The following is a 27,687-nucleotide window of genomic DNA, read 5'->3' as shown; positions in this document are numbered from 1 at the left end:
CCAAGGTGAGCTCAGTGTCATTGTAAACCTAACTTCAAGTAGCATCAATACATTTTTGTTTTTCCCACAGAATAATAGGCACCTTAGAGACAACCTTTATTGAGATGATAATTTAGAATTATTATAATAGTGAATATCTCTTTGGCTGTGTTTTGAATTTTGAGTATGGATGTGAGGAAGAGGAGAGTGTGTTCAGCCTTTTTAAGAAATTTTCAGATTTTTTTCACTCTAACAGAAAATGGATTATTTTTAAAATTGAAAATTTGCTGTAGACTTAGTTCTCAATAAGTGCAAATGCCTTTGTACTCTAGGAATTTGGTTTAGAAATTAAGCTTTACAGCCACATTTGGTGAAAGTTAAGTATGCAATTTTCTATTAATTTTAACAGCATATTGAACTATGATAATGTGTGACAAGTATGTATGGGTGTGCAATTTTGAACATTGATATAATTGTATATAAATATTTAGCCATTTTTGACTAATATTACACATTCAAATAAATACACACTGTTTTCAATCTATTGATCTGGTGCTTAAAAAAAAGGAACAGCCCAGCTGTTGGTTGTGTATCCTGCTCATTCAGTTTTTTCATAAATATGAGGACTACCACTTTCATTAGTGCCCTGTCTTTTGATTTGTGCCAGTCCTCTCTTCTTCCTTTCTCTTTCCCAGTCTCTTCTGTCTCCTTCCTTCTCTTTTTAAATTTGCATCCTTTTCTGTATTTCTCTCTCTCTCTCTCTCTCTCTCTCTCCTTTTTTGTTTTTGTTTGGATTTTTCTTCCCTTTCTTTGCTCTGGCATTCTTAGGGTAAGAGCATGCAAACAGTAGCATTTTTAGATGTCTAAGAGATAAAGAAGGGCAATGAATTAGTTCTTCTGTGTTTGGTACACAGATTTATGTTGCTTGTTGTAAGTTTCTGGTTTCGGAGATTTTTTTTTTCCTATCTCCATAGCAATGTACTGGTATCACTATGAATGCATCAAGAAGCGGTTGTGCAAGACGTTTGATGTACATGAACCAACATTTTTGATCAGCTTTACTTCAGGGGCAGCAGCTGGCTCTGTAAGTCTCTATGTTTCTATTGCTGATATTCTAAGCAAACTTCTTCCTTGCATTAATCCCATCAGATTTGGTTCTCTATAGTCCTCTCCCTCCAGAGTGCTCTGTTCAATGCCATTTCCTCTACCACACCACATGCTAACATGTCTTCATTTAGGATGTTTCTAATAAATTGTTCAATTCATTGGGAGTTTGTATCTGTAATTAATAAAACACAAGGATGATTCTCCTACAAATTGTGAATATGTTGTTGAACACAAGGGTAGAATCAATGCGTCTTTAGCTATACATAAAATATAGTTATCTGGTGATGAAACACTTGAATTGTTATTGCCTTTATTTGTAAGTGAAGCAAACTGGAAAACATTTAATAAAATCAGAGGGGTAGCTGAGTTAGTCTGTATCCACAAAAACAACGAGGAGTCCGGTGGCACCTTAAAGACTAACACTTAAAAATATGTCAATTGCAATAGATTTTTTACCTTCAGTCCATTTGGTAGGATGTCCATCTGTTTGCACTTGGAGAGGAAGAAGTCTTTAAGGTGCCACTGGACTCCTTGTTAATTAATAAAATGTTAAAGTAAAATACAGTGTAAAAGATATCTAATTAGTTTTGATTGGAAATCTTATTAAAACTTTTTTCTATTACTACAGATTTTAGCAGCCTGTTAAATCATGGAGTCTGTAGCTGCAGTTAATAAAATAAAATAAATAAGAAGTATTGGCAGAGTTCAGGAAACAATCACAGCTGAAGCCTTCAGTTAGCCTGAACTTTGCCAAAGCTGGCTATTATTCCCACGAGAAAGCAGCAAAGAGTCCTGTGGCACCTTATAGACTAACAGATGTTTTGGAGCATGAGCTGTCGTGGGTGAATACCCACTTCGTCAGATGCATGTAGTGGAAATTTCCAGGGGCAGGTATATATATGCAGGCAAGCTAGAGATAATGAGGTAGTTCAATCAGGGAGAATGAGGCCCTGTTCTAGCAGTTGAGGTGTGAAAACCAAGGGAAGAGAAACTGGTTCTGTAATTGGCAAGCCATTCACAGTCTTTGTTTAATCCTGAGCTGATGGTGTCAAATTTGCAGATGAACTGAAGCTCAGCAGTTTCTCTTTGAAGTCTGGTCCTGAAGTTTTTTTGCTGCAGGATGGCCACCTTAAGGTCTGCTATAGCGTGGCCAGGGAGGTTGAAGTGTTCTCCTACAGGTTTTTGTATATTGCCATTCCTAATATCTGATTTGTGTCCATTTATCCTTTTCCGTAGCGATTGTCCAGTTTGGCCGATGTACATAGCAGAGGGGCATTGCTGGCATATGATGGCATATATTATATTGGTGGACGTGCAGGTGAATGAACCGGTGATGGTGTGGCTGATCTGGTTAGGTCCTGTGATGGTGTCGCTGGTATAGATATGTGGGCAGAGTTGGCATCGAGGTTTGTTGCATGGATTGGTTCCTGAGCTAGAGTTACTAAGGTGCAGTGTGCAGTTACTGGTGAGAATATGTTTCAGGTTGGCAGGTTGCCTGTGGGCGAGGACTGGCCTGCCACCTAAGGCCTGTATTTCCACATTACTTAAATCATGTTAACTTTGTGAAAATGGTTTGTTCGAAAAGAAGCACTATATGGGCAACTGTTAGGCCTCAAAGTAACCATAACAGCAAAGCTAGAATATGCTGTTTTCAGATACTTGATAGCTTTTAGCTCTATTTTAACATATACATACTATAATTGCTGCCTTTTCAATATTTCTAACAAGGACAATATGGTGTGTGCCTGTGGGGTGGGGAGTTAATGATACTAAAAATGTTCTCTTTCTTTCCTGCATGTTTGCATTTTTAAGATACCTACTTGTTAGAGACCTACCAATTTGTTTTTAAACTCACAAGCTCAGTTCAAAATCATTATCAACATAATGGGATGGTGGAATCACAACCTCTCAGGAAACTCAGTTGATTGTTATATGGTTGACTTCAGTTCATTTGGACAATTTACAGTAAGCAGCAATCATTTGAAAATGCTGTTGTCTTGGGGTTTTAATCAAACTTTAAAAATAGTTCTGTTTCACAGGTATTTATTTTTACAGATGATAAACACAGCATTGTGATTAGCATAGCTATGAAGTATTTTCTGTAGCATATATGTGTACTGTGTGTTCATACTCAATGAAAAGGAAAACAATTCAGGATTTTTTAAATGACTACTTTTTAGCAGCGAGTTAATGTTTAAAAACTCTTTTAAATACATATAATCAAGTGAGGGAATACCAAACCATCTGTGGGTGGATACAGTACCAGACTTTGTTTTGGTGTAGAGACCTTGTAGTTGAAATTGCAAAATAAACTGTAGCGGATAGAATGCTATAAGGCAAAATCTGATGTGTTTGATCATGGACAGAGCACACACCTCAGCTGCTGGAAGCGGCGCGGGCCAAGGGATATACTGGCTGCCGCTTCCAGCAGCTCCCATTGGCCTGGAGCAGGGAACCGCGGCCAGTGGGAGCCGCGATCGACCAGATCTGCGGACGCGGCAGGTAAACAAACCGGCCCGGCCTGCCAGGGGCTTTCCCTAAACAAGTGGCGTCCCAAGTTTGGGAAAAACCGCTCTATACTAAGGCAGAGCCGGCGCTACCATTTAGGCAGCCAAGGCAATCGCCTAGGGCGCCAGAATAATTGGTGGGCGCCGTTTTGCCGGAGGGGGTGGCAGGCGGCTCCGGTGGAGCTGCCGCAGTGGTGCCTGTGGAGGGTCCGCTGGTCCGTGGCTCTGGTGGAGCTGCCGCAGTCGTGCCTGTGGACGGTTGGCTGCTCGCGCGGCTCCGATGGACTGCCCGCAGGCACGACTGCGGCAGCTCCACCGGAGCCGCGGAGCACCGGACCCTCCGCAGGCACCACTGCGGCAGCCCCACTGGAGCCTGTCATAACATTTCTTCCCAGATCTGGACCTTAGCGTCCAAAATATGGGTGTTAGCATGAAAACCTCCAAGCTTAGTTACCAGCTTGGACCTGGTAATTGCTGCCACCAACCAGGAATTATATAGTGCCTAGCTCACTGTGGTCTCCCCAGAACCTTCCCAGGGGACCCCAAGACCCAGATTCCTTGAGTCTCACCACAAAGAGAAATAACCCACTTCCCTTCTCCCTCTTCCCCTCCAGGTGTTCCCTCCCTGGGTTCCTGGAGAGATATACAGATTCAAGCTCCGTGAATCTAAACAAAGGGATTCCACCCTCCCTGCTTCAAGTCCTTGAAACACAAGTACCGAGAGATCTAACCTCTCTCCCCTCTCACCCAGAGGATATGCAAAGTCAGGCTTAGTAAATCTAACACAAAGAGATTTTCCCCCTGACTTCTTCCTCCCACCAATTCCCTGGTGAGCTGCAGACTCAATTCCCTGGAGTTCCCACTAAAGAAAAACTCCAACAGGTCTTAAAAAGAAAGCTTTATATAAAAAGAATGAAAAAAGGACATAAAAGGATCTCTGTATCAAGGTGACAATATACAGGGTCAATTGCTTAAAGGAAAAAAAATGAATAAACAGCCTTATCCAAGAAGAATACAATTTAACCCATTCCAGCAACTACACACTTGTAAATACAAAAAAACAATATAAACCTATTGTCTTACTATCCTTGTACTTACAACTTGGAAACAGAAGATTAGAAAGCCTGGAGATAGAAAAATCATTCTCAGAGCCGAGAGGGCACAGACCCAAGACAAAGAACAACGAACTCACACCCAAAAACTTCCCTCCACTCAGATTTGAAAAAGTCTTGTTTCCTGATTGGTCCTCTGGTCAGGTGTTTCAGGTTACTGTTTGTTAACCCTTTTATAGGTGAAAGAGACATTAACCCTTAGCTATCTGTTTTATGACAGAGCCGCGGGACCAGCGCGCGGGGCGGCGAAATTGCCATGCACCTAGAGCACTCAAACCCCTAGCACCGGTCCTGTACTAAGGGTTCTTGTTGCCAGAGCTCCGTCAGATCTCTTCATACTCCTGACTGACTTAGCTGTGCTGGCAAAACTTTGTAGTGTAGACCTGGCCTAGAGTAAGCAATCCACATGTTAGTTTTACAGAGAAAGTGTGCCTCAACTATGAGGCCTACTGTCCAAGTTGGTTGTGAAGGGCACTTGAGTAATCCGCAACAGATGGGCATTTATGCTAACATAGAAACTTTTATGACTATCAGGTTCAGTATAAAAGAAGTAGCCACTTTGGTTCCTATCCTGCTTTCATTGGAAGTCCTTATGAGAAGGATGGGCCCTTGTGCATTATGCAAAAACTTAGATTGTATACATTACTGACATGATATAAGTTTTCTAAGCAGCTATTCTAGTTTGTGTTTGATGAGAATTTAATTTTGGCTTTAACCAACTCATTTTATGGAATAAGCTTGCTGATGCTATGACATTTTAAGTGAAATATTAATAAAATCTCTTTACTCTTTAATAGATTGCAGCTACAGTAACTTTACCTTTTGATGTGGTGAAAACACACAAACAAACTGAAATTTGGGAATATGAGACCTTAAACTGTAAGTTCTTTTGAACCAAATTTCTGCACATTCTTTACATTTTAGATTACCTTAGGAGCTATCTTTATCGATCATTCCACTATTCAAAGGTGAAATTCTCCCCAGCACAGAGGGCTCAAATAAAGTCCAATGTACCACTTATGTCTTATTGTGGGTCTTAAATGGGAAGAAGAGCCATTGTTGGCCTTGTGCATTGGAGTGCATATTATTAATTGGAAGTAATAAAGATGGGAAATCTTAAAACATAATTCTGTTTAGTTACATGGATTTCTAGTGGGGACTTTAAATCATCCCCATATCCTTTCTCCTATGGTGTATCTCAAAACGCTATAATTTGCCATGTTCTGTTTTGCATGTGCTGTAATGTCTTCTGGAGTACTTCACAGGAAGTGTTCTATTTTATGTATTTTTAATGACTTGGAGGAGAGAAAAAATGAGAAGCTGGTGATGTTTACTGATAATACTGTTTCAGTTAAGAAAAACTGAAGAACGTTGTATGTCTAACTTGACATGTCAATGTCTAACTTCATTTCTCAGAGGGTGTGAATGGAAGATTAAGTTGTAGATAAGGGTGTAACAAGCATTAGGCTGGAGTCAATCTAACTAAAATAAGCAGGAATACCCTGGTACTAGGAACAATGGATGAGATAAACCTGGAATGTAGAGATCAGGGATTAGTTCTTGAAAAGCAACCAAGCCAATCATGAAGTGTGTGATATAATATGTAGTCAGAAATGCAGGTGTTAGTAAAGAGGTATATAAGGAAAAGTTTGGCTGTGTAATGTGGTTTTGTGATGTACCCTGCATCCACCCCCTGCGATTGAGCCTGGGCAGCTTGGGCCTAGTGTTGCTGAATGCTAAATAAAGGTACCTGAGTGGTGAATTCTGGAGTCAAATTGAGTGGAAGAGGGTCTCAGGGGATCCTAATATTTATCCAAATTTAATGCAACTCATATGAGGCAATTTTTTTCTAAGTTTCTTCTATAAACTGAACTTGAACAATGTTCTGTGGAAAAACTCTTTGGAGTTGACAGGAGTAACATGATAAAAATTGTTTGCACATCTAGCCCCACCCACCCTATTAGAAAAGAGGAATGTCTCTCCTTAAATATTTTTGTTTTTTAACTTTAATCCAGAAAAGGGCTACATTGTTCTCAAGTGGTATTTTTAAATATTCACTTTTCAATGAGGTCTACAAAGAAAAGACAAATAAGAAATGGGAGCATAATGATGAAATATGTAGCAGTGAATACTCCAGTAACTTAAAGGGATGGGTAAGACAAAACTGGCAGGGGAGAAAAGGCTTTTTAACTCTTGCTCACAATTGGCCACTGTTACACTTATGGCAGTGCATTCAGCATATAAACATCTGTTTTTCTCAATCATCTAGGGTCTGGATGATTAGTGAAAAACTCCCATTAACTTTAATGGCTATTGAATTAGGTCTTTACTGTGGAGTAATCAAAGACTGAATTGACTTTGTTAGCAATCCATCTGTTATGAAACAGATTTGAGTAGCCTGATTCAGAATCACATATTTACATAGAAGCTCTCTCCTCTAGAAGATAAAGTGGAAACAGAAGAAGTTTCTTTAAAAACTGTGGGAGAAGATATTCTTAATTTCAGGCTAGTAAAAACAGTTCTGATCACTTTGTCTATAGAATCACAGAATCATAGGATTGGAAGGAACCTCAAGAGGTCATCTAGTCCAGTCTCCAACACTCATGGCAGGACTAAGTATTATCTAGACTATCTCTGACAGGTGTTTGTCTAACCCGCTCTTAAAAATCTCCAATGACGGCGAGACCACAACCTCCTTGGGCAATTTATTCCAGTGCTTAACCACTCTAACAGGAAGTTTTTCCTAATATCCAGCCTAAACCACTCTTGTTGCAGTGTAAGCCCATTGCTTCTTATCCTATCCTCAGAGGTTAAGGAGAATAATTTTTCTCCCTCCTTCTTCTAACAACCTTCTATGTATTCGAGAACCGTTATTATGTCCCCTCTGTTTTTTCTTCAGACTAAACAAACGCAATTTTTTCAATCTTCCCTCATAGGTCATGTTTCATAGATCTTTAGTCATTTTCGTTGCTCTTCTCTGGACATTCTCCAATTTATCCACATCTTTCCAAAGGATTGGACACATTATCTCCCAGGATATTGAATAGTCCAGATCTTACCCGAATACACACATACAGCCAATTCTTATTAACTAAACTAAAATTTATTTTTTAAAAAAAAGAGAGAGGGTATGGTTAAAAGATCAATATACATACAGACATGAGTTCAATTTTTGAGGTACAGATTCATAGCAAAGTTACAAAGAGTTACAAAGTAGTTACAAGGAGTTCCTTTAGAATTTAGTTCATAGTTTATAATCCAATGTCTGATATCATCTTCAGGGAGTACCAGCATAACTGGGACCTCAATCTTGTGACTCAAACTCTTCCCAGTAAAACTTAAGCAGATCTGAGATAAGGAGGATTGGGAGTGAAGGATCTTTTATACAATATCATCCTTCTTTAACAAGTTGGAGTCCCTCGGGGAACAATAGGTAATCAGGGTGTCTTTGAAGTGGGTCCATCACCAGTACTTAGCTATATGAATTAACATAAGACAATTGTTTGTTCCTCCACCATTCACAGATGATTTGCTATACATTTCAAGGAGAGATGAATACAGAGATCCCGTATTTACAATTAATTTAAATGCTAGGATGTTCTTTGAGTGCTTGTTCATGTCAATTCCAATCAGGTGTGTGTGCGTGCACATGTGTGCAGTAGCCAGAAGATTTTTCCCCTAGCAGCAACCGTAGGGTTGGCCTGGGTGCTTCTTGGAGTCGCATCTTCATGATGTCCAATATAGAGCCCTGCCAACCCTGCACCTCCTCGGTTCCTTCTTACCACCAGTGATGGTAGCTGGAACTTCCCCTTGCTCTTCTCTTGCTTCAGCAAGTGGATTAACAGTACTTTTTGTGCTGTACATAGTTAGTATCCACTAGTTAGTATAGTTTAGTTTAGTAATTTCTCTATAAGTTTTAGTTATGGGGGTTTCCCTCCCCCATTTCCTCCCCCATTTGTTACTGAGGAATGCCGCAATCCCTGGGCTTTAAGGCTTGCAAGATCTGCACGAAATGCATGCCAAAAAGTGACTCCCACACCTCCTGCTTAAGGTGCCTTGGTGAGGGTCATCAGAAAGACCGCTGCAAGATCTGTCGGGAGTTCCGACCGAGAACTATTAAGGAGAGGGAGCAGTGTCTCAAAATCCTCCTTATAGAGGCAGCTGTCCGACCTCACTTGGACCCAGGGGACCAGGGATCCTGCTCCTGGCATATTATCTTCAGCGCAGAGTGTTCCAGTGCCATCTTCAAAGGATTTAGCGCCAAAGAAAGATGCCAGCAAGAAAGCTAGGCACTATCATGGAACCTCTCAGGGTCATTCCAGCCTTCGGCACTGGTCCCAACCACTGGTGCAGAAGAAAAAGAGGTCGGAGAGAGGTCAATCTCCCTTGGCAAAACCCAGGGACCAGCCACCAGTGGCACCTCAGTTGGGCCATGGCTCGGGAACTCAGAGTGGGGCCACATTGACTCCTGCCCAAGCGAGGCAGTCGAGTCCGGGCCTGTCTCGCTCACCGCACCTGTCGGATCATCTACCATTCCCGTCCACCCTGGAGGCTTTTGAGGCAGTGCAGGACATATTGAGGCTCACGGTGCCATTCTCGCAACCAAGACAGAAGAATGTCTTGGCACCGCAGGTTCCATCTTGATCCCCTGTGCACTCTAAGGAAAGCTGGCGATGATGGCACGCTGATCCCCATCACCTCGGCACCCATCTGCTCCAGCTCCGCCATCCAGAGAGCGCAGTTGGAGCATTGAGAAGCAGGGGACCAACTCGAGAGGAGCAGCGCCACTCTGGTCCTCCTATTCGGAGTTGGACTCATACTGCTCCAACGATAGTAGCAGCAGAAGATCCTCCTCATGGCACATAGGCAGTGGGCCCCTCAGTGGCGAAATCCACAGCAGTAGCCCTTTTGGACTCCGTATCAAGCCCAGGCTCAGAGCCAGGGGTCCCGCTCAGGTACAGCATCTGTGATTCCACGACATTCGTTCGACCACGATTGGCACCGGAGCCAGTGCCTCGGGCGTTAACACTGGCACCTCTGGGCCGTTCTTGACACCGACTGCAGCACCAGCACTGACCACTATGGCACCGGAGGTATCAGCAGCCTGGATTGCAGCTTTGGTGCAAAACACACCCTCAGCACCTACAACAGCACCGACACTGCCTGTGTCACTGGCACCAGCTGCCATGGTGCCCACAGGAACCCTGGCACTCATGCTGCACTGGGCGCCAGCACCAACGGGGGGCCCAACATCGGCACCAACACCTGTGCCTTTCACACCTGCAGGACCAGACCAACCTACTGCTTTTCCCATGGGGTCAAGAGATCCCTCGGGCGGGGATGGTAGGGAGCAACCACCTACCTTGGTGGTCTCCTCCTTCTCCTCACCAGATGAGGCCCTAGCGGGCAGTTCAGTAGCCCGAGCTCTGGAAGACTCCAGAGTGTTGCAGCAGGTGCTTTGCTGAGTCACCTAGGATCTGGGCATTAAGGCGAAGGAAGTTGTGGATGATGTGGACCCTATGGTGGACATCCTGGCTCCCTCCAGCTCTGCCCGTATCTCCATACCACTAATAAAAACAACAACAGACATGGCAAAGACCCTTTGGCAGACCCCGGCCTCGCTGCCACCTACAGCCAAGTGCAATGAACGCCAGTACTTTATGCCCTCCAGAGGCCATGAACACCTCTATTCCCATCTCGAGCCTGATTCCCTGATGGTGGCCGCCACTAACCAGTGGGAAAGACAAGGATTTCAAGGCCCTTCGCCCAAGAATAGAAATGCCAAAAATTAGACCTTTTTAGGCAAAAGGTTTACTCCACAGAGGGACTGCAACTTCGTATATCCAACCAACAGTCATCGTCAGCAGATACTCCTACCTTGCCTGCTCAGCGATGACTAAATTTATGGAGTTGCTCCCCTTGGACTCCCACGCCAAATTTTTGGCTTTGGTTGAGGAAGGGGGACTGATCTCCAGGGTCTTCCTTCAGGCAGCACTGGATGGGGCAGATGCGGCAACCATGGCTACTCGTGTGGCCATGAGAAGGGGCTCATAGCTCCAGGTTTCTGGCCTCCCCTACAAGGTACAGCAGACTATTCAAGACCTGTCTCTTGAAGGTGAGATTCTCTTCTCGAAGAAAATGGACAAAAAGCTGAACAGCCTTAAAGATTCCAGAGCCACCCTCAATTCCCTGGGCCTCTATACTCCTTTGACACAGTGGAGACATTTCCGTCCACAGCTCCAGCAGCGGTTTGGACAGCAGAACTTCCAAGGTGGGTCCAAAAGGCGGAATCGGAACGGCAGGAGAAGGCCACGCCAACCTTCTGTCCAGTGCTCAGGACAACCCAAGCCATCTTCAGGGCCCAAGCCAGCCTTTTAAAGGCATGGGCAAGGATGGTGTACCACACCTAACAATGAATCCATCCCGAATTACCTTCTTGTCCCGACTATCCCTTTTCTACCGTGCATGGTCCCGTCTCACCTCAGACCGATGGGTGCTCTGCTCCATAGAGAGGGGATACTCCATCCAATTCTGTACCCTCCTGCCCTTTCACCCCCCTTCCCCATACCCCTTCAGGGACCCTTCTCACGAGCAGCTCCTTATCCCGGAGGTGCTGTCACTCCTTTCTTTAAGGGCAGTGGAGGAGTTTCCTCAGGAGCACCAGGGCGAGGGCCAAAGGTGGCCAAAGGTGGCTTCAGGCCCATCCTGGACCTGTGAGAACTCAACAAGTTTGTGAAGAAACTCAAGTTCCGCATGGTCTCTCTGGCCTCCATCATTCTCTCATTGGATCGAGCAGACTGGTATGCAGCCCTCGACTTGAACAATGTGTATTTTCATAGTGCGATCACCCAGCCTCACAGGAAGTACCTCAGGTTCATGATGAACAAAATCCTCTACCAATTTAGTCCTCCCGTTTGGCCTGTCAGCAGCACCTTGTGTTTTCACCAAGTACACGGCAGTCATCACTGAGTTTCTGCGCAGGCACCGGGTACAAGTGTTTCCTTACTTCGATGACTGGCTGATCAAGAGCTGCTGTGGGAGCCAAGTGGAAGCTCAGGTCAGATTCATCAGAGCCACCTTTGACAGTGTGAGTCTCCTAAATGAGGCGAAATCGACTCTGTCCCTGGTCCAGAGGATAGAATTTATAGGGGCAATATTGGACTTGACCCAGCATAGGACATACGTGCCGCAAGAGGGGTTTCGGGCCCTGACTGATACCATTTGAGGCCTCAGATAGTTTCCCACCACCATGGTAAGAAATAAGCTTCTTGGACACATAGCTACCTGTACCTACATGATGCAGCATGCCAGACTCAGGCTTCGACCTTTTCAATCGTGGCTTGCATCAGTGTACCACCCGGCCAAGAACAGCTTGGACAGGATAGTGACCCTGCCTTGCCTGGTCCCTGACTCCCACCTGTGGTGGCTTGACCCTCAGGAGGTATGCTCAGGGATCCCCTTCGCCAGTCCACAGCCGTCTCTGTCACTAGTGATGAATGCATCAAACTTGGGCTTGGGAGCACATCTAAGAGACCGCAGGACTCAAGGTCTCTGGTCTCAGACAGATCTGGCTCTCCACATCAATGTCAGAGAGTGGTGCGCCTGGCGTGCCAGACCTTCCAGGCATACTTAATGGGACAATCTGTTTCAGTCATGATGGACAACACCACAGCAATGTTCTATATCGACAAACAGCGGAGTGTGTGCTGCTCTTCCCTGTGCCAGGAAGCCCTCATACTGTGGGACTTCTGTGTAGAACATTCAATACTCCTCCAGGTGTCATACCTCCCCAGAGTATAGAATGAGCTGGCAGACCTCAGCAGGTCCTTTCACGGCCATGAGTGGTCCCTTCACCCAAACATTGCGATTTCAATCTTCCAGAGTTGGAGCCTTCCCCAGATAGACCTATTTGCTACTCAGTACAACAGGAAGTGCTGGCAGGTCTGCTCCTTCCAAAGTCCAGCCAGGCTCCAGTGTTGATGTGTTCCTCCTCCATTGGGGAGGTTTCCTCCTATATGCCTTTCCACCGATACCGCTTGTTCACAGGGTACTCCTCAAGATCCAGAGAGAACAAGCTCAGGGTCATATTGATAGCACCCGCCTGGCCCTATCAGTACTGGTACACATCTCTCCTAGACATGTCCATAGAAGCCCCAATCACCCTGCCACTCTGCCTGGACCTTCTGTCACAAGATCACGGTCGTCTTCAACATCCAAACCTTGAGTTGCTTCACCTCACAGCATGGAGGCTCTATGGTTGAACCCGATGGAATTTCCTGTTCAGGCCAGGTTAGACAGATCCTCCTTGGCAGCAGAAAGCCACAAGAGCCACATACCTCGCCAAGTGGAAGAGATATTCAATCTGGTCAGTGCAGCACCATTCACCCTCGAAGCTAGCCTCAGTGCCACTTAATCTGGACTACCTCCTACATCTAAAGCAGCAGGGGCTTTCATTATCATCAGCAAGGGTGCGTTAGCTGCCATCTCGGCCTTTCACCCAGCCATGGAGGGCCGCTCTGTGTTTGCTAACCCGATGGTCAGCTGGTTCTTAAAAGGGCTCGATAGGCTATACCCTAATGTCTGTCAGCCTGTCCCTGTCTGGGACCTCAACTTCGTCCTCTCTAGGCTTATGGGAACCCCCCTAGAACCATTAGTGATATGCTCTCTGCTCTATCTCTCTTATAAGGTGACGTTGATGGTAACGGTAACCTCAGCCAGGAGGGTGTTGGATCTCAGGGCCCTAACATCAGAGCCTCCCTACACTGTGTTCTATAAAGACAAGGTTCAGCTCAGGCCCCATCCTGCTTTCCTCCCGAAGGCTGTGTCACAGTTTCACATCAACCAGGACATCTTTCTCTCGGTGTTCTACCTTATACCTTATTCTAGAGGCAGAAAGGAGACACTCCACTCACTTCTTATCAAACTGTCTGTACTGGGCTATCTTGTTTATCACTTCAAAAGGTTTTTTTTTCCCCTTACTTAATTGGCCTCTTAGAGTTGGTAGGGCAACTCCCACCTTTTCATGCTCTCTGTATGTGTATATATATTGAGGAGATATATGTTCCATTCCATGCATCCGAAGAAGTGGGCTGTAGCCCACGAAAGCTTATGCTCAAATAAATTTGTTCGTCTCTAAGGTGCCACAAGTACTTCTGTTCCCTTTCCACTCACTAGATGTTTGCAGGGCGCTAGCTTTCTACATCGGAAGAACAAAGCCTTTGAGAAAATCGGTCCAGCTGTTTGTGGCGGTAGCAGACAGAATGAAGGGCCTACCCGTGTCCTCACAATGCATTTCGTCATGGATCGCATCCTGCATCTATGAGTGCTACAACCTGCTGGGGGTTCCCATACCCCCAATCACTGCACACTCCACCAGGGCGCAGGTTTCAACAACAGTGTTCCTGGCTCAGATCTGTACTCAGGAAATCTGCAGAGCAGCAACATGGTCCTCCATCCACACTTTTACTACACATTATGTGATTACACAACAGGCCAGGACAATGCTGCCTTCGACGAGCAGTGCTTTAATCAGTGGATGACTCCGACTCCGCCTTCTGAACTTGGACTTGTGAGTCACCTGATTGGAATTGACACGAACAAGCACTCGAAGAAGAAAAGAGTTACTCGCCTTCTCGTAACTGTTGTTCTTCAAGATCTGTTGTTCATGTCCGTTGCAATACCACCCTCCTTACCCCTCTGTCGGAGTAGCAGGCAAGAAGGAACTGAGGGGATGCAGGGTCGACAGGGCGTGACTCCAAGGAGCGCCCAGGCCGACCCTACAGTTGCTGTTAGAGGAAAAATCATCCAGCTACTGTGCACATGCACATACGCACACCTGATTATAATGGACATGAACAACATATCTCAAATAACAACAGTTACAAGAAGGTGAGTAATGATTTTTTTTTTTAACCTCTGAATCATCAGAATTCAGCATAGACAGGGACTGTTGATTACATTGTTAACCACTACCCATATATATGTAAATACACAAAAACACAAACATTATCTCCCTACATGTCTTTAAGGGTTGAATTTGAGTCATTTATTCTGCAGGCTGTTTAACCCTTTCTAGCCATGCATCACAGAGCTAAAACAAAAAAGAATTCTGTATGCATGTTTCTTTACCTAGGCTTAACCTCTCTATCCATAGCTCAGTTAGGCCCACCGTATTTCCATCTCTGAACTGGTAGAGCTAACTTGCTTTTTGCAGTTCATTTGTATCTGTCTGCCAGAGGCTCATTTCTAGCCACTGCTCCTGATAATCCACTCAGTCCCTTCCTTCCTGGGCTAGCATCTTTAAGGCTTAGGATCCCCTTTGATCCTAGGCTTTTGGCCTTGAGCACAGTTAACCAGGCCAGCCTTACGGGAACAAAGCAGGAGCATTCCCCAATTTATAATTTCCCCAGGCTTATCTTTGCCACTATTTTTTTTTCTGGTTTGCTTCTCCCTTAGCAGCCTTCTTGGATTTAACTCATTGCAGTCAGGCAGGATATCATCTAACAGATAAATTGAGGTGCATCTGATACTTATGAAATAATAAAACAACTCCTTCATTTTCCATCAGTATGTCCAAAATTAATGTAAAACAAATTTAAAATGTGACTAAAATAAAAACAGCTAGTGCATTTGATTGATGTGATCCCTCTAATTTTCAAGAGTATTTATTACTTTTCTGTGGTGGTATTAAATTGTATACTATTTAATTCACACTTTATTTTGTTGTACTCTATCTAGTATCACAGAAGAAGTCCACATCAACATGGACAGTAATGAAGACAATTGTTGCTGAGCATGGGTTTACTGGATTATTTGCTGGTAACTGTTTTAATATATTTCCAAGAAAAAAGGAAATTAAGTGGATTTAATCATTAACAGGGTTTTATAGAATCTAACATGTGCAAGATAAAAAATACTCGTGTCCTTCCACATGAATGTTGTTAGCTGTGGAGCGGTCGTGAAATATATATGCAATTCTAGCCCACTCTTAATTGAGAGATTATCAATTAAGATGTCTAACAGTGTCTAAGAACAGAGGTGGTTTATTTTTCAAGCATGTGACAATTAGCATGTAGCACATGTATCAGTTATATCAATTAATGTAGTTGTAATTATTTTCCCAAATTGTCACTGACAGGAAAGTGGTGTGAAAAGTTCTGCAGCTAAAGAATTATGAAAAACAAAACAAAAAAGTGTTTTATGTCCAGTTATTATATAGGGAGAAAAGGTAGTTTTTGCAAGTGAAAATAGCTTTTCCAGCAGGTGAGAGGTACAATTTGTAAAGCAAACAGAGATCTAAGACAGACCGGTACCTGGAGACACTTAAGAACTCTGCTCTTGGGGGCAAGAGAGATCCAACTCTCTTTAGAGGCTCAGTGGGGGTCTAATTTTATTGTGAGTTGAGTGTGATTTATCTCCTACCAGTCACTACTACTACCTCCTCATCAGTGCTTAGGAACATCCAGCCCCACATGACAGCCCCTTTTGTTGGTTCTATTTTTTCTCACTAACCCTTTTGATATTCTCTGTCTTCAGAAACAAAGCTGCAGCTTAAACAGCATTTTCTGTCTGCAGTCATAAGTGTTTAAGGAAGTTTTGCTGAGATCTTGATTTGCATCTGTGTAGAAGGGTGGTAACTGGGAATAGAGTTTACTGTGGTAAATCACTCTGGACAGTTGCTGGCTTGTAGGATACTGTGGGCTAATGAATTCCAGAAGGCCCAAAACAAATCAGGACAATTATGTAACATCATTAAAAGTTGGCCTTTTGTATCATGATGCTTTGAGGGAGGGCCGGAATATGCCACAGTCATATTATGGCTTTGTAGTACTTACACCACAAGGCAGGAGTAGTGGTATTGGATTCTCCACATAACTCTGGAACATCAGATTTCACAGCATCACTGGCTTCAGTTTATTTGTTTAAAAAGGCACACTATCAGAATAAAAAAAATCATACTAAAAATCCTCATCTTTATCACATGAAATTACTAAAACTCATAATGTGATTCTTCGAGAGCTTGGCCATGTCCATTCTATGTTAGGTGCATGTGTGCAGCACAGTAGCCAGAGATTTTTCCCTCAATGGTATCCATCAGCCCGGCTCTAGCATCCTCTGGTGTGCATGCTCAAGCACCAGTATAAGGGGCCCAGCTGGCCCTGAACTGTCTCAGTTCCTTCTTGCATAAGAACATAAAAATGGCCATACTGGGTCAGACCAAAGGTCCAGCCAGTCCAGTATCCATCTGTCGACAGTGGCCAATGCCAGGTGCCCCAGAGGGAGTGAACCTAACAGGTAATGATCAAGTGATCTCTCTCCTGCCATCTGTCTCCACCCTCTGACAAACAGAGGCTAGGGACACCATTCCTTACCCATCCTGGCTAATAGCCATTAACAGACTTAACCTCCATGAATTTATCTAGTTCTCTTTTAAACCCTGTTATAGTCCTAGTCTTCACAGCCTCTTCAGGCAAGGAGTTCAACAGGTTGACTGCGCTGTGTGAAGAACTTCCTTTTATTTGTTTTAAACCTGCTGCCTATTAATTTCATTTGGTGACCCCTAGTTCTTATATTATGAGAACAAGTAAATAACTTTTCCTTATTCACTTTCTCCACACCACTCATGATTTTATGTACCTCTATCATATCCCCCCCTTAGTCTCCTCTTTTCCAAGCTGAAAAGTCTTAGTCTCTTTAATCTCCCCTCATATGAGACCCGTTCCAAACCCCTAATCATTTTAGTTGCCCTTCTCTGAACCTTTTCAGATGCCAGTATATCTTTTTTGAGATAAGGAGACCACATCTGTACGCAGTATTCAAGATGTGGGAGTACTATGGATTTACATTAGGGCAATAAGATATTCTCCGTCTTATTCTCTATCCCTTTTTTAATGATTCCTAACTTCCTGTTTGCTTTTTTGATTGCCGCTACACACACCGTGGACATCTTCAGAGAACTATCTATGATGACTCCAAGGTCTCTCTCCTGTTTAGTTGTAGGTAAATTAGCCCCCATCATATTGTATGTGTAGTTGGGGTTATTTTTTCCAATGTGCATTACTTTACATTTATCCACATTAAATTTCATTTGCCATTTTGTTGCCCAATCACTTAGTTTTGGGAGATTTTTTTGAAGTTCTTCACAGTCTGCTTTGGTCTTAACTATCATTGAGCAGTTTAGTATCATCTGCAAACTTTGCCACCTCACTTTTTACTCCTTTCTCCAGATCATTTATGAATAAGTTAAATAGTATTGGTCCTAGGACTGACCCTTGGGGAACACCACTAGTTACCCCTCTCCATTCTGAAAATTTACCATTCATTCCTACCCTTTGTTCTCTGTCTTTTGACCAGTTCTTAATCCATGAAAGGATCTTCCCTCTTATCCCATGACAACTTAATTTATGTAAGAGCCTTTGGTGAGGGACCTTGTCAAAGGCTTTTCTCTGGAACAACTTCTCTTGTCTTGGCAAGGCATTCAATCAGTGATTCTGATGTTCTTCTTTGAGTGCTGTCCCTGTTGGTGCTCCACTCTAGATGTTGGTGCGTCCTGGCACTGTTGATTGGAGATTTTCGGTAGCAGTGCCTGATCTGGACACAGGCACTCAGTTGGTATCTCCCGTCTCGTTGGAATCTTCCTGAGCGCCTGCGTCTTGCGCCCCCCTCAGTCCCTTCTCAATTCTCCCCAGCTGAAAACGGGACTCAGGGTACCGCTGCTTCTCTTTCCTGGTCTCTGGAGGAAAAATTAACAAAGAATACATAAACACTTATTAGTTACATCCCAGTTGTTTCCCTTCCTTTAGTATAGTTACATGGGGGAGTTACTTAGTTTAAAAAAAATCGCTTTTGGCTTGTCTCCCTCTGAGACACTCTCCCCTGCCATTTCTAATTCACAATGCCAAGGGCTTCAGGATTCAAAAAGTATGTTTCCTGTCAGGACTCCATGCCATGGTCGGATGGGCACTCACATTGTGTGAAGTGCCTCAGGAAAACCCACATCTCCGCAAAATGCCTCCACTGTACGAACCTCAAGTCAAGGGCTCGTCACGACAGGGATCTGCGGCTTAAAATGCTTCTCATGGAAAAATCCCTGCAGCCGCTTTCGGAGACGGGGAAAGTTAAACTCGCTCCCACACACTTCCCGGCCAGATCCGAACCAGCTAGGAACATTGCTTCACCCTCTCTGGAGCAGAGGCAAGAAGCATGGCAGTCTCAGAGGAGAGACTTTGACAAAGGTAAAGGGTCTACTGCAAGATCCTTACCCTTTGTGCTGACAGAGCTGCAGGCAGGTGCCTCAGCTCTTTCTACAGCCTCAACTGTGGCTCCCGCAGACTGCAGAGGCAGGAACCCGACCTCCTGTACTGGGAAGGTTTCCATGGCATCAACTGCCTCAGTGCTAAAAATAGCCATGGTGTCAGCTGCGTGCTCTGTCCCAATGCCGACAAGGACATCAGCACTGACCACCTCCACGGGTAAAATAGCAGCAGTGCTGGCTGCGCGCTCTGCCCTGCTGCCGACAAGGACGTTGGCAGTGACACCCTCCCTCCCCCCACGAAGAATAGCTGTGGTGCCGACTGCGCATTCTGCCCCGCTGCCGGGAAAAACGTTGGCACCGAGTCTTCCTCCTGCCCCGGCACCAGCAGTGGACCCCTGTAGGGCACCTCCAACAGACTCACGGCACCGCTGACACTTTCACCTGCTAACATGCTAGAGCACAGTCCAGGCTCAACACAGCCCAGGGAGCAGTAGCAACAGTTCCTCACTCAGTGTGACGTCTCAGTGCCTCCTGAGCCTAAGACCTGGTCTACACTATGATTTTAGGTTGAATTTAGCAGAGTTACCTTGATTTAAGCCTGGACCCATCCACACAACGAAGCCCTTTTTTTCGACTCAAAGGGCTCTTTAAATCGATTTCTTTACTCCACCTCCGATGAGGGGATTAGCACTGAAATCCCTTGCCGGGCTGAATTTGGGGTAGTTTGGATGCAATTTGACGGTATTGGCCTCTGGGAGCTATCCCAGAGTGCTCCATTGTGACCACTCTGGACAATGCTCTCAACTCAGATGCACTGGCCAGGTAGCCAAGAAAAGGCCTGCGAACTTTTGAATTTCATTTCCTGTTTGGCCAGCATGGCAAGCTGATCAGCACAGATAACCATGCAGAGCTCATCAGATTCATAGATTCTAGGACTGGAAGGGACCTAGAGAGGTCATGGAGACCAGTCCCCTGCAGGACCAAATACTGTCTAGACCATCCCTGATAGACATTTATCTAACCTACTCTTAAATATCTCCAGAGATGGAGATTCCACAACTTCCCTAGGCAATTTATTCCAGTGTTTAATCACCCTGACAGTTAGGAACCTATTCCTAATGTCCAACCTAAACCTTCCTTGCTGCAGTTTAAGCCCACTGCTTCTTGTTCTATCCTTAGAGGCTAAGATGAACAAGTTTTCTCCGTCCTCCTTATGACATCCTTTTAGATACTTGAAAACTGCTATCATGTCCCCTCTCAGTCTTCTCTTTTCCAAATGAAACAAACCCAGTTCTTTCCGTCTTCCTTCATAGATCATGTTCTCAAGACCTTTAATCATTCTTGTTGCCCTTCTCTAGACCCTCTCCAATTTCTCCACATCTTGAAATACGGTGCCCAGAACTGGACACAATACTCTAGTTGAGGCCTAACCAGCACAGAGCAGAGCAGAAGAATGACTTCTCATGTCTTGCTCACAACACACCTGTTAATGCATCCCAGAATCACGTTTGCTTTTTTTGCAACAGCATCACACTGTTGATTCATATTTAGCTTATAGGGGTTATAGTCCACTATACCCTAGATCCCTTTCTGCTGTATGCCTTCCCAGAGAGTCTCTTCCCATTTTGTATGTGTGAAACTGATTTTTCTTTCCTAAGTGGAGCATTTTGCATTTGTCTTTGTTAAACTTCATCCTGTTTACCTCAGACCATTTCTCCAGATCATTTTGAATTATGACCCTGTCCTCCAAAGCAGTTGCAATCCCTCCCAGTTTGGTATCATCTGCAAACGTAATAAGCATACTTTCTATGCCAATATCTAAGTCGTTGATGAAGATATTGAACGGAGCCAATCCCTAAACAGACCCCTGTAGAACCCCACTTGTTATACCTTTCTAGCAGGATTGGAAACCACTAATAACTACTCTCTGAATACTGTTATTCAGCCAGTTATGCACCCACCTTATAGTAGCCCCATCTAAATTGTATTTGCCTAGTTTATTGATAAGAATATCATGTGAGACCGTATGAAATGCCTTACTAAAGTCTAGGTATACCACATCCACCGCTTCTCCCTTATCCACATGACTCGTTATCCTATCAAAGAAAGCTATCAGATTGGATTGACACGATTTGTTTTTACAAATCCATGCTGGCTATTCCCTATCACGTTACCACCTTCCAAGTGTTTACAGATGATTTCCTTAATTACTTGCTCCATTCTCTTCCCTGGCACAGAAGTTAAACTAACTGGTTTGTAGTTTCCTGGGTTGTTTTTATTTCCCTTTTTATAGATGGGCACTATACTTGCCCTTTTCCAGTCTTCTGGAATCTCTCCAGTCTCCCATGATTTTCTAAAGATAATAGCTAGAGGCTCAGATACCTCCTCTATTAGCTCCTTGAGTATTCTAGGATACATTTCATCAGGCCGTGGTGACTTGCAGGCATCTAACTTTTCTAAGTGATTTTTAACTTGTTCTTTTTTTATTTTCTCTTCCAAACCTACCCCCTTCCCATTAGCATTCACTATCTTAGGCATTCCTTCAGATTTCTCGATGAAGACCGAAACAAAGAAGTCATTAAGCATCTCTGCCATTTCCAAGTTTCCTGGTACTGTTTCTCCCTCTTCACTGAGCAGTGGGCCTACCCTGTCCTTGGTCTTCCTCTTGCTTCTAATATATTGATAAAAAGTCTTCTTGCTTCCCTTTACTCCTGTAGCTAGTTTGAGCTCATTTTGTGCCTTTGCCTTTCTAATCTTGCCCCTGCATTCCTGTGTTGTTTGCCTATATTCATCCTTTGTAATCTGTCCTAGTTTCCATTTTTGTATATGACTCCTTTTTATTTTTTAGATCATGCAAGATCTCATGGTTAAGCCAAGGTGGTCTTTTGCCACATTTTCTATCTTTCCTACCCAGTGGAATAGCTTGCTTTTGGGCCCTTAAGGGTGTGCCTTTGAAAAACTGCCAACTCTCCTCAGTTGTTTTTCCCCTCAGTCTTGATTCCCATGAGACCTTACCTATCAGCTCTCTGAGCTTACCAAAATCCGCCTTCCTGAAATCCATTGTCTCTATTTTGCTGTACTCCCTTCTACCCTTCCTTAGAATTGCAAACTCTATGATTTCGTGATCACTTTCACCCAAGTTGCCTTCTGCTTTCAAATTCTCAGTGAGTTCCTCTCTATTTGTTAAAATCAAGTCTAGAACAGCTTTCCCCCAAGTAGCTTTTTTAACTTTCTGAAATAAAAAGTTGTCTGCAATGCATTCCAAGAACTTATTGGATAGTCTGTGCCCTGCTGTGATGTGCACATTGTCGGGGCACATTGCCCGGCCCGTACTTTGTGAGAAACTATTGTCTGCCATTACTTTCACAGAGGGAGGGACGGAGGGAGAGGGGGGCCTGACAACATGTCCCCAGAACCACCCGCGACACCCCATCTGGCATTGGGATCTCAAACCAGAATTCCAATGGGCAGTGGAGACTGCGGGACCTGTGGGATAGCTACTGACAGCTACCCACAGTTCAACGCTCCGGAAGTCAATGCTAGCCTCGGTACTGTGGACGCAGTCCTCTGACTTAATGCACTTAGAGCATTTTGTGCGGGGACACACACAATCAACTGTATAAAAACAATTTCTAAAAAAAGACTTCTATAAATTCAACCTAATTTAGGGTAGACATACCCTAACACTCTGCTCCTGGAAAGACAGGGCTCACTCTTAGAACAGCCATTCTCACCACCTGAACTGGCTGCCTTCTCTGATGGTGAACCTGATGTACAGCAACAGGCAGAGTTCCCCCTACCTGCCTCTTCTCCTCCACTGGAATCTCTTCCACCTCAGGCTATGGTCCACAGACAGCAGCCTCAGTTTCCCTACTTTACCCTCCCTCCATGGGCAGCTCTTGGCTTCTCCTACCCTATGCCTTGGCCTCAGTGGTACCCTTGGCCACATCCTCCTACCACTCATCCTCAGACCTCTGTGCCTCGATCTCCAGCTCCATCCACTGCTAGAGTACCTGAACCCCCTCCTGAGAACATGCGCTACAAACCATATCGTGACTCACTGAACCCTAATTCTCCATCTGCTCTGGATGGAGCCCTCTCCCCCCTGCCTTCACAGAACGTGGACATCTGTAAACAATCTCAAGAGCTTTTCAAGAGGGTGGCACTCAGACAAGACATCCCCCTAGAAGAGGTTCAGGAGACACAATACAAACTCCCCAGAATCCTCCAACCCTCTGCGCCTGCAAAGATCACACTCCCTATAAATGAAGCACTCCTGGATCCAGCTGACACTCTCTGGCAAACTCCAGTTTCTTTATTACCAACCTTCAGAAAGGCTGAATGTAAATACTATGTTCCTGCTAAGGACGCTGACTTCCTATTTTCTCACCCACAACCGAACTCTCTCATCATCGATGCAGTCACACAGAGGATGAAACAGTCACAATATCAGCCCACCCCGCAAGACAAGGACCTTCAACCCCTTGATGTCTTGGGTCACAAGGTTTACACATCCTCCACTCTACAATTCAGGATTGTAAACTACTCTGCACTCCTTGCCAGCTGCGACTTTGGTAACTACAATAAACTTTTTGAATTCGCCTCCTACATTCCAGAGGAAAGGAGAGCAGACTTTAAACCAATTCTGAGCGAGGGCCTATTGATTTCCAGAACGGCCCTATAAGCCTCTTTAGACACGATGGACACAGCAGCCCATACTACTGCAACTGCTGTGGTTACGCGCAGATCTTCATGACTTTCTGCATCTGGCATCCCTAAAGATCTGCAGACCAAAGTGGAGGACCTCCCCTTTGATAAAGACAAACTGTTTTCCAAAAAAACGACAAACTACTTCACACTATGAAAGAGTCTAGAGCGACACTGCGCACCCTGGGCATTCACCCATCTCTTTCCAGGAGACAATGATACCAACCCTACCAAAGACCGTGCACACAACAATATTATCGGCCTCAATCCAAACCATACAACATAAATAGGAATCACGCTCAGACCCCCTAAGCACAGACAAAATCAAGCTCAAGCAACCACCTCCCGCCCATCTGGGAATAAACAACGATTTTGAAATATTGGTCGAGGGTCTGTGTGACCACCCCTTGATTCCACAGCCTATTTGCCCATTTGGCCACCACCTCCACAGTTTCCAACATGCCTGGCAGCGAATTACATGGGACGGTTGGGTCCTCGAAATAGTTCAGTCCAGATACTCTATCTCATTCATATCCTATCCTCCTACCCTTCCCCCTTTCCTATCCCTCTTCAGGGACCCCTCTCATGAGCACCTCCTTTGTGTAGAAGTGGCGCACCTCCTCCAGCTGGTTGCAGTGGAACCTGTGCCAACGCAACATCAGGGGAAAGAATTCTACTCCAATTACTTCCTGACCCAGAAAAAAAAACGGGGGATGGAGGCCTATACTAGACCTATGCCGACTGAACAAATTCATGAGGGTACAAAAATTCAAGATGGTCACACTGTGCACAATAATTCCTGCACTGGATCAAGGGGACTGGTTTACAGCCCTCAGCCTACAAGATGCTTATTTTCATATATCAATTCATCCAACTCACAGATGCTTCCTACAATTCACAATCGGTCACAACCATTGTCAATACAGAGTTCTTCCTTTCGGCCTCTCCACAGCGCCGAGAGTCTTTTCCAAAACTCTAGCTGTGGTCATGGCTTACCTCCACAAACATTGGATCACACTTTTACCCTATCTGGACAAGTGCCTCATCAAGGGCAACTCCTATGGCGAAACACTTCAAGCTACCCATTTTGCCATCTCCCTTTTTCACAGCCTAGGCCTCCAAATAAACGTCCAAAAATCCACCCTGACACCTACACAACAGATCGAGTTCATCAGAACTCATCTCGACTCAATCCGGAGCAGGGCCTCACTCCCATATCACAGATTCCTCGCTATCACACAGCTCATACGCATGCTCTCTATTCGTCCCAGGACACAAGCAAGAATCTGTCTACAGCTCCTTGGTCACATGGCAGCCACCACCTTCATGGTCCAGTACACCAAGCTACACATGAGATGTCTTCAGGGCTGGCTCAATTCCAATTTCAAACCCAACAGACACACCTTAGGGACATTGCTAACTTCTCCTCCCAATGTTATGGCTTCCCTACATTGGTGGACAAGACCAGAAAACCTCTGCATGGGGGTTTCCTTCCAGCAATGATCCCCAACGCTCATGCTCACCACAGATGCTTCCCTAATTGCTTGGGGAGCGCATTTAGGAGGACATAGGGCACAAGGCCGGTGGTCTGCATCAGGAATGCACCTACACATAAATCTCTTAGAGCTCAGAGCAATGAGGCGAGCATGCCCCACTTTCTTCCCCTCATAAAGAACAAATCTATTTGGGTCTTAACAGACAATATAGCATGTATGTACTACATCAGCAGACAAGGGGGAGCCCGATCACATTCCCTTTGCATGGAAGCCATCTGACTATGGAATTGGTGCAAACAAAATCAAATATAAATTGTTTCCTACCAACCAGGTTGCCACAACACTATTGCCGACACACTCAGCAGGCACTTCTCAACAGAGCACGAGTGGGAGCTTCACCCCACAATACTGCAACAGCTCTTCTTCCTTTGGGGCACCACATCAATAGACCTCTTTGCCACAACCCAGAATTGAAAATGTCCCATTTTGCTCCAGAGTGGAACTTGGGACTGCATCCCTAGGAGACGCGTTCCTCATCCCGTGGCACAACTCTTTCCTGTACGCCTTCCCACCAATCCCTCTACTCCACAGGGTTCTTCGGAAGATCATAGACGACAAGGCCCAGGTCATCCTTATTGCCCTGGGTTGACTGAGACAGATGTGGTATCCTTACCTACTCCACATGTCCTCCCGTTATCCATGGAATCTCCCCAACAGGCCAGATCTCCTTTCCCAGAACAATGGACAGGTTCTTCACCTCCAGCTCCAAAAGTTCCACCTCACAGCCTGGTTCCTTCATGATTCCAAACCCATGAACTAGCCTGTTCCAAGCAAGTTCAATACATCCTCCTGCACAGTAGAAAAGACTCCACTTGTAAACCTACCTGCAGAAGTGGAAGTGTTTCGCCCTCTGGTGCTCAAGTAATTACTTAATGCCCAATATGGTGACCCTCCCTAATATTCTAGACTACCTTCTGAAACTAAAACAGGATGGACTTTCACTCAGCTCCATCAAAGTGCATCAGGCGGCGCTTACCACCTTCCATGACTTGTTAGAAGGTTATTCACTCTTTACCCACACCACCATAAAATGATTTCTCACAGGCCTGCAAAATCTGTATCCTGAAATTTACCCAACAGCGGCTACCTGGAACCTTAACCTTGTTCTTCATGATCTCATGAAACCTCCATTCGAGCTCTTGGCTACTGCTCTCTTCTCCATATGTCCACGAAGGTAGCTTTCTTAGTTGCAATAACATCAGCAAGGAGAGTAGGTGAAATAAGTGCCCTGATGGCCTATCCTCCCTACACAATATTCTCCAAAGATAAAGTCACTCTGAGACCACAGCCTAAATTATTCCCTAAGGTGGTATCCACCTTTCACCTTAACCAACCTATATACTTACCTACTTTATATCCCAAACCTAAATAAAAAGCAATTGCTTCTTATTTAGACAGGACTAAGCCATTTCATAAATCTCAACGACTCTTTGTCTCCATCACCAAAAGATCGAAAGGTACGGCTATCTGTAAACAATGTCTGTCCACATGAATCTCTGACTGCATCAGATCCTCTTACCATATTTAAAATATTCAACTGCCTGAAGGCATTAGAACTCATTCCACTCGAGCTCTGTCGACATCCGTTGCCTTCCTACATAACGTACCCGTTTCTGACATCTGTAAAGCGGCTACATGGTCCTCTGAACACACATTTGCCAAACACTATCTTATCACACAAGATACATGGCAGACACCATAGTAGGCCATACAGTACTCTCTACAGTACTCTCTCTTTGCCGCAACTCCAAAGTCCCACTGACCATAGTGGGAACTGCTATACATTCACCTAGAGTGAAGCACCCACAGGGACAGCACTCGAAGAAGAATGGAAAGTTAATCACCTTGCAGTAACTGAAGTTCTTTGAGATGTGTGTCCCTGTGAGTGCTCTACTCCTCACCCTCCTCCCCTCTACTTTGGAGTACTAGTATAATTGCTCCATAGTAGAGAATGCAGGCGCTCAGGAAGATTCCAATGAGACGGGAGATACCAACTGAGCACCTGCGTCCCGACCAGGCACTGCTACAGAAAATCTCTGATCAACAGCACCGGGACGCACTGACACCTAGAGTGGAGCACCCACAGGGACACATCTGAAAGAACTTCAGTTACTGCAAGATGAGTAACTTTCCCTTTTCTTGATCAAGTTTAGTTACCTTCCGTTTATTCGTTAGCAGTAGTGTATACAGTTAGCTTAGAGAGGCATTGTCCACCCTTGGGATTGGGCATGCCCCAGTCTCTGGACTTTCAACCCTGTGCGTCCTGGGGCAAGCCCATGCCGGTGAGCAATCCACACTTAAGCTGTCTGAAGTGTCTGGGGGAAGCCCATGTGCAAGAGTATTGCCAGATCTGCCATAAGTTCAAGCCTTGTACAAAAAAGAACAGGGAGGCTACAATAAGCGCCATCTTGATGGAAGCTGCACTCAGAGCGAAGCCGGTTGGACTTGGCACCGAATACCTTGAC

At 44.8% G+C, this 27,687-nt stretch overlaps 1 protein-coding gene across 2 annotated transcripts in view; it reads left to right on the top strand.

Moving 5' to 3' along the window:
* Nucleotides 1-27,687, top strand: part of SLC25A40 (solute carrier family 25 member 40) — an 89,104-nt gene that overhangs the window by 45,994 nt on the left and 15,423 nt on the right. For both annotated transcript variants that reach the window (XM_030550482.1, XM_030550483.1), the window contains exons 8-10: nt 954-1,063; nt 5,503-5,584; nt 15,443-15,523. In XM_030550482.1, the coding sequence (XP_030406342.1) occupies nt 954-1,063; nt 5,503-5,584; nt 15,443-15,523 (273 nt within the window). The remainder of the gene's footprint in view (nt 1-953; nt 1,064-5,502; nt 5,585-15,442; nt 15,524-27,687) is intronic.

This window comes from Gopherus evgoodei, chromosome 2 (assembly GCF_007399415.2).
Source record: "Gopherus evgoodei ecotype Sinaloan lineage chromosome 2, rGopEvg1_v1.p, whole genome shotgun sequence".
NCBI lineage: Eukaryota > Metazoa > Chordata > Testudines > Testudinidae > Gopherus > Gopherus evgoodei.
The sequence above is the reverse complement of the archived record's forward strand: the minus strand, read 5'-3'. Positions and strand labels throughout refer to the sequence as shown.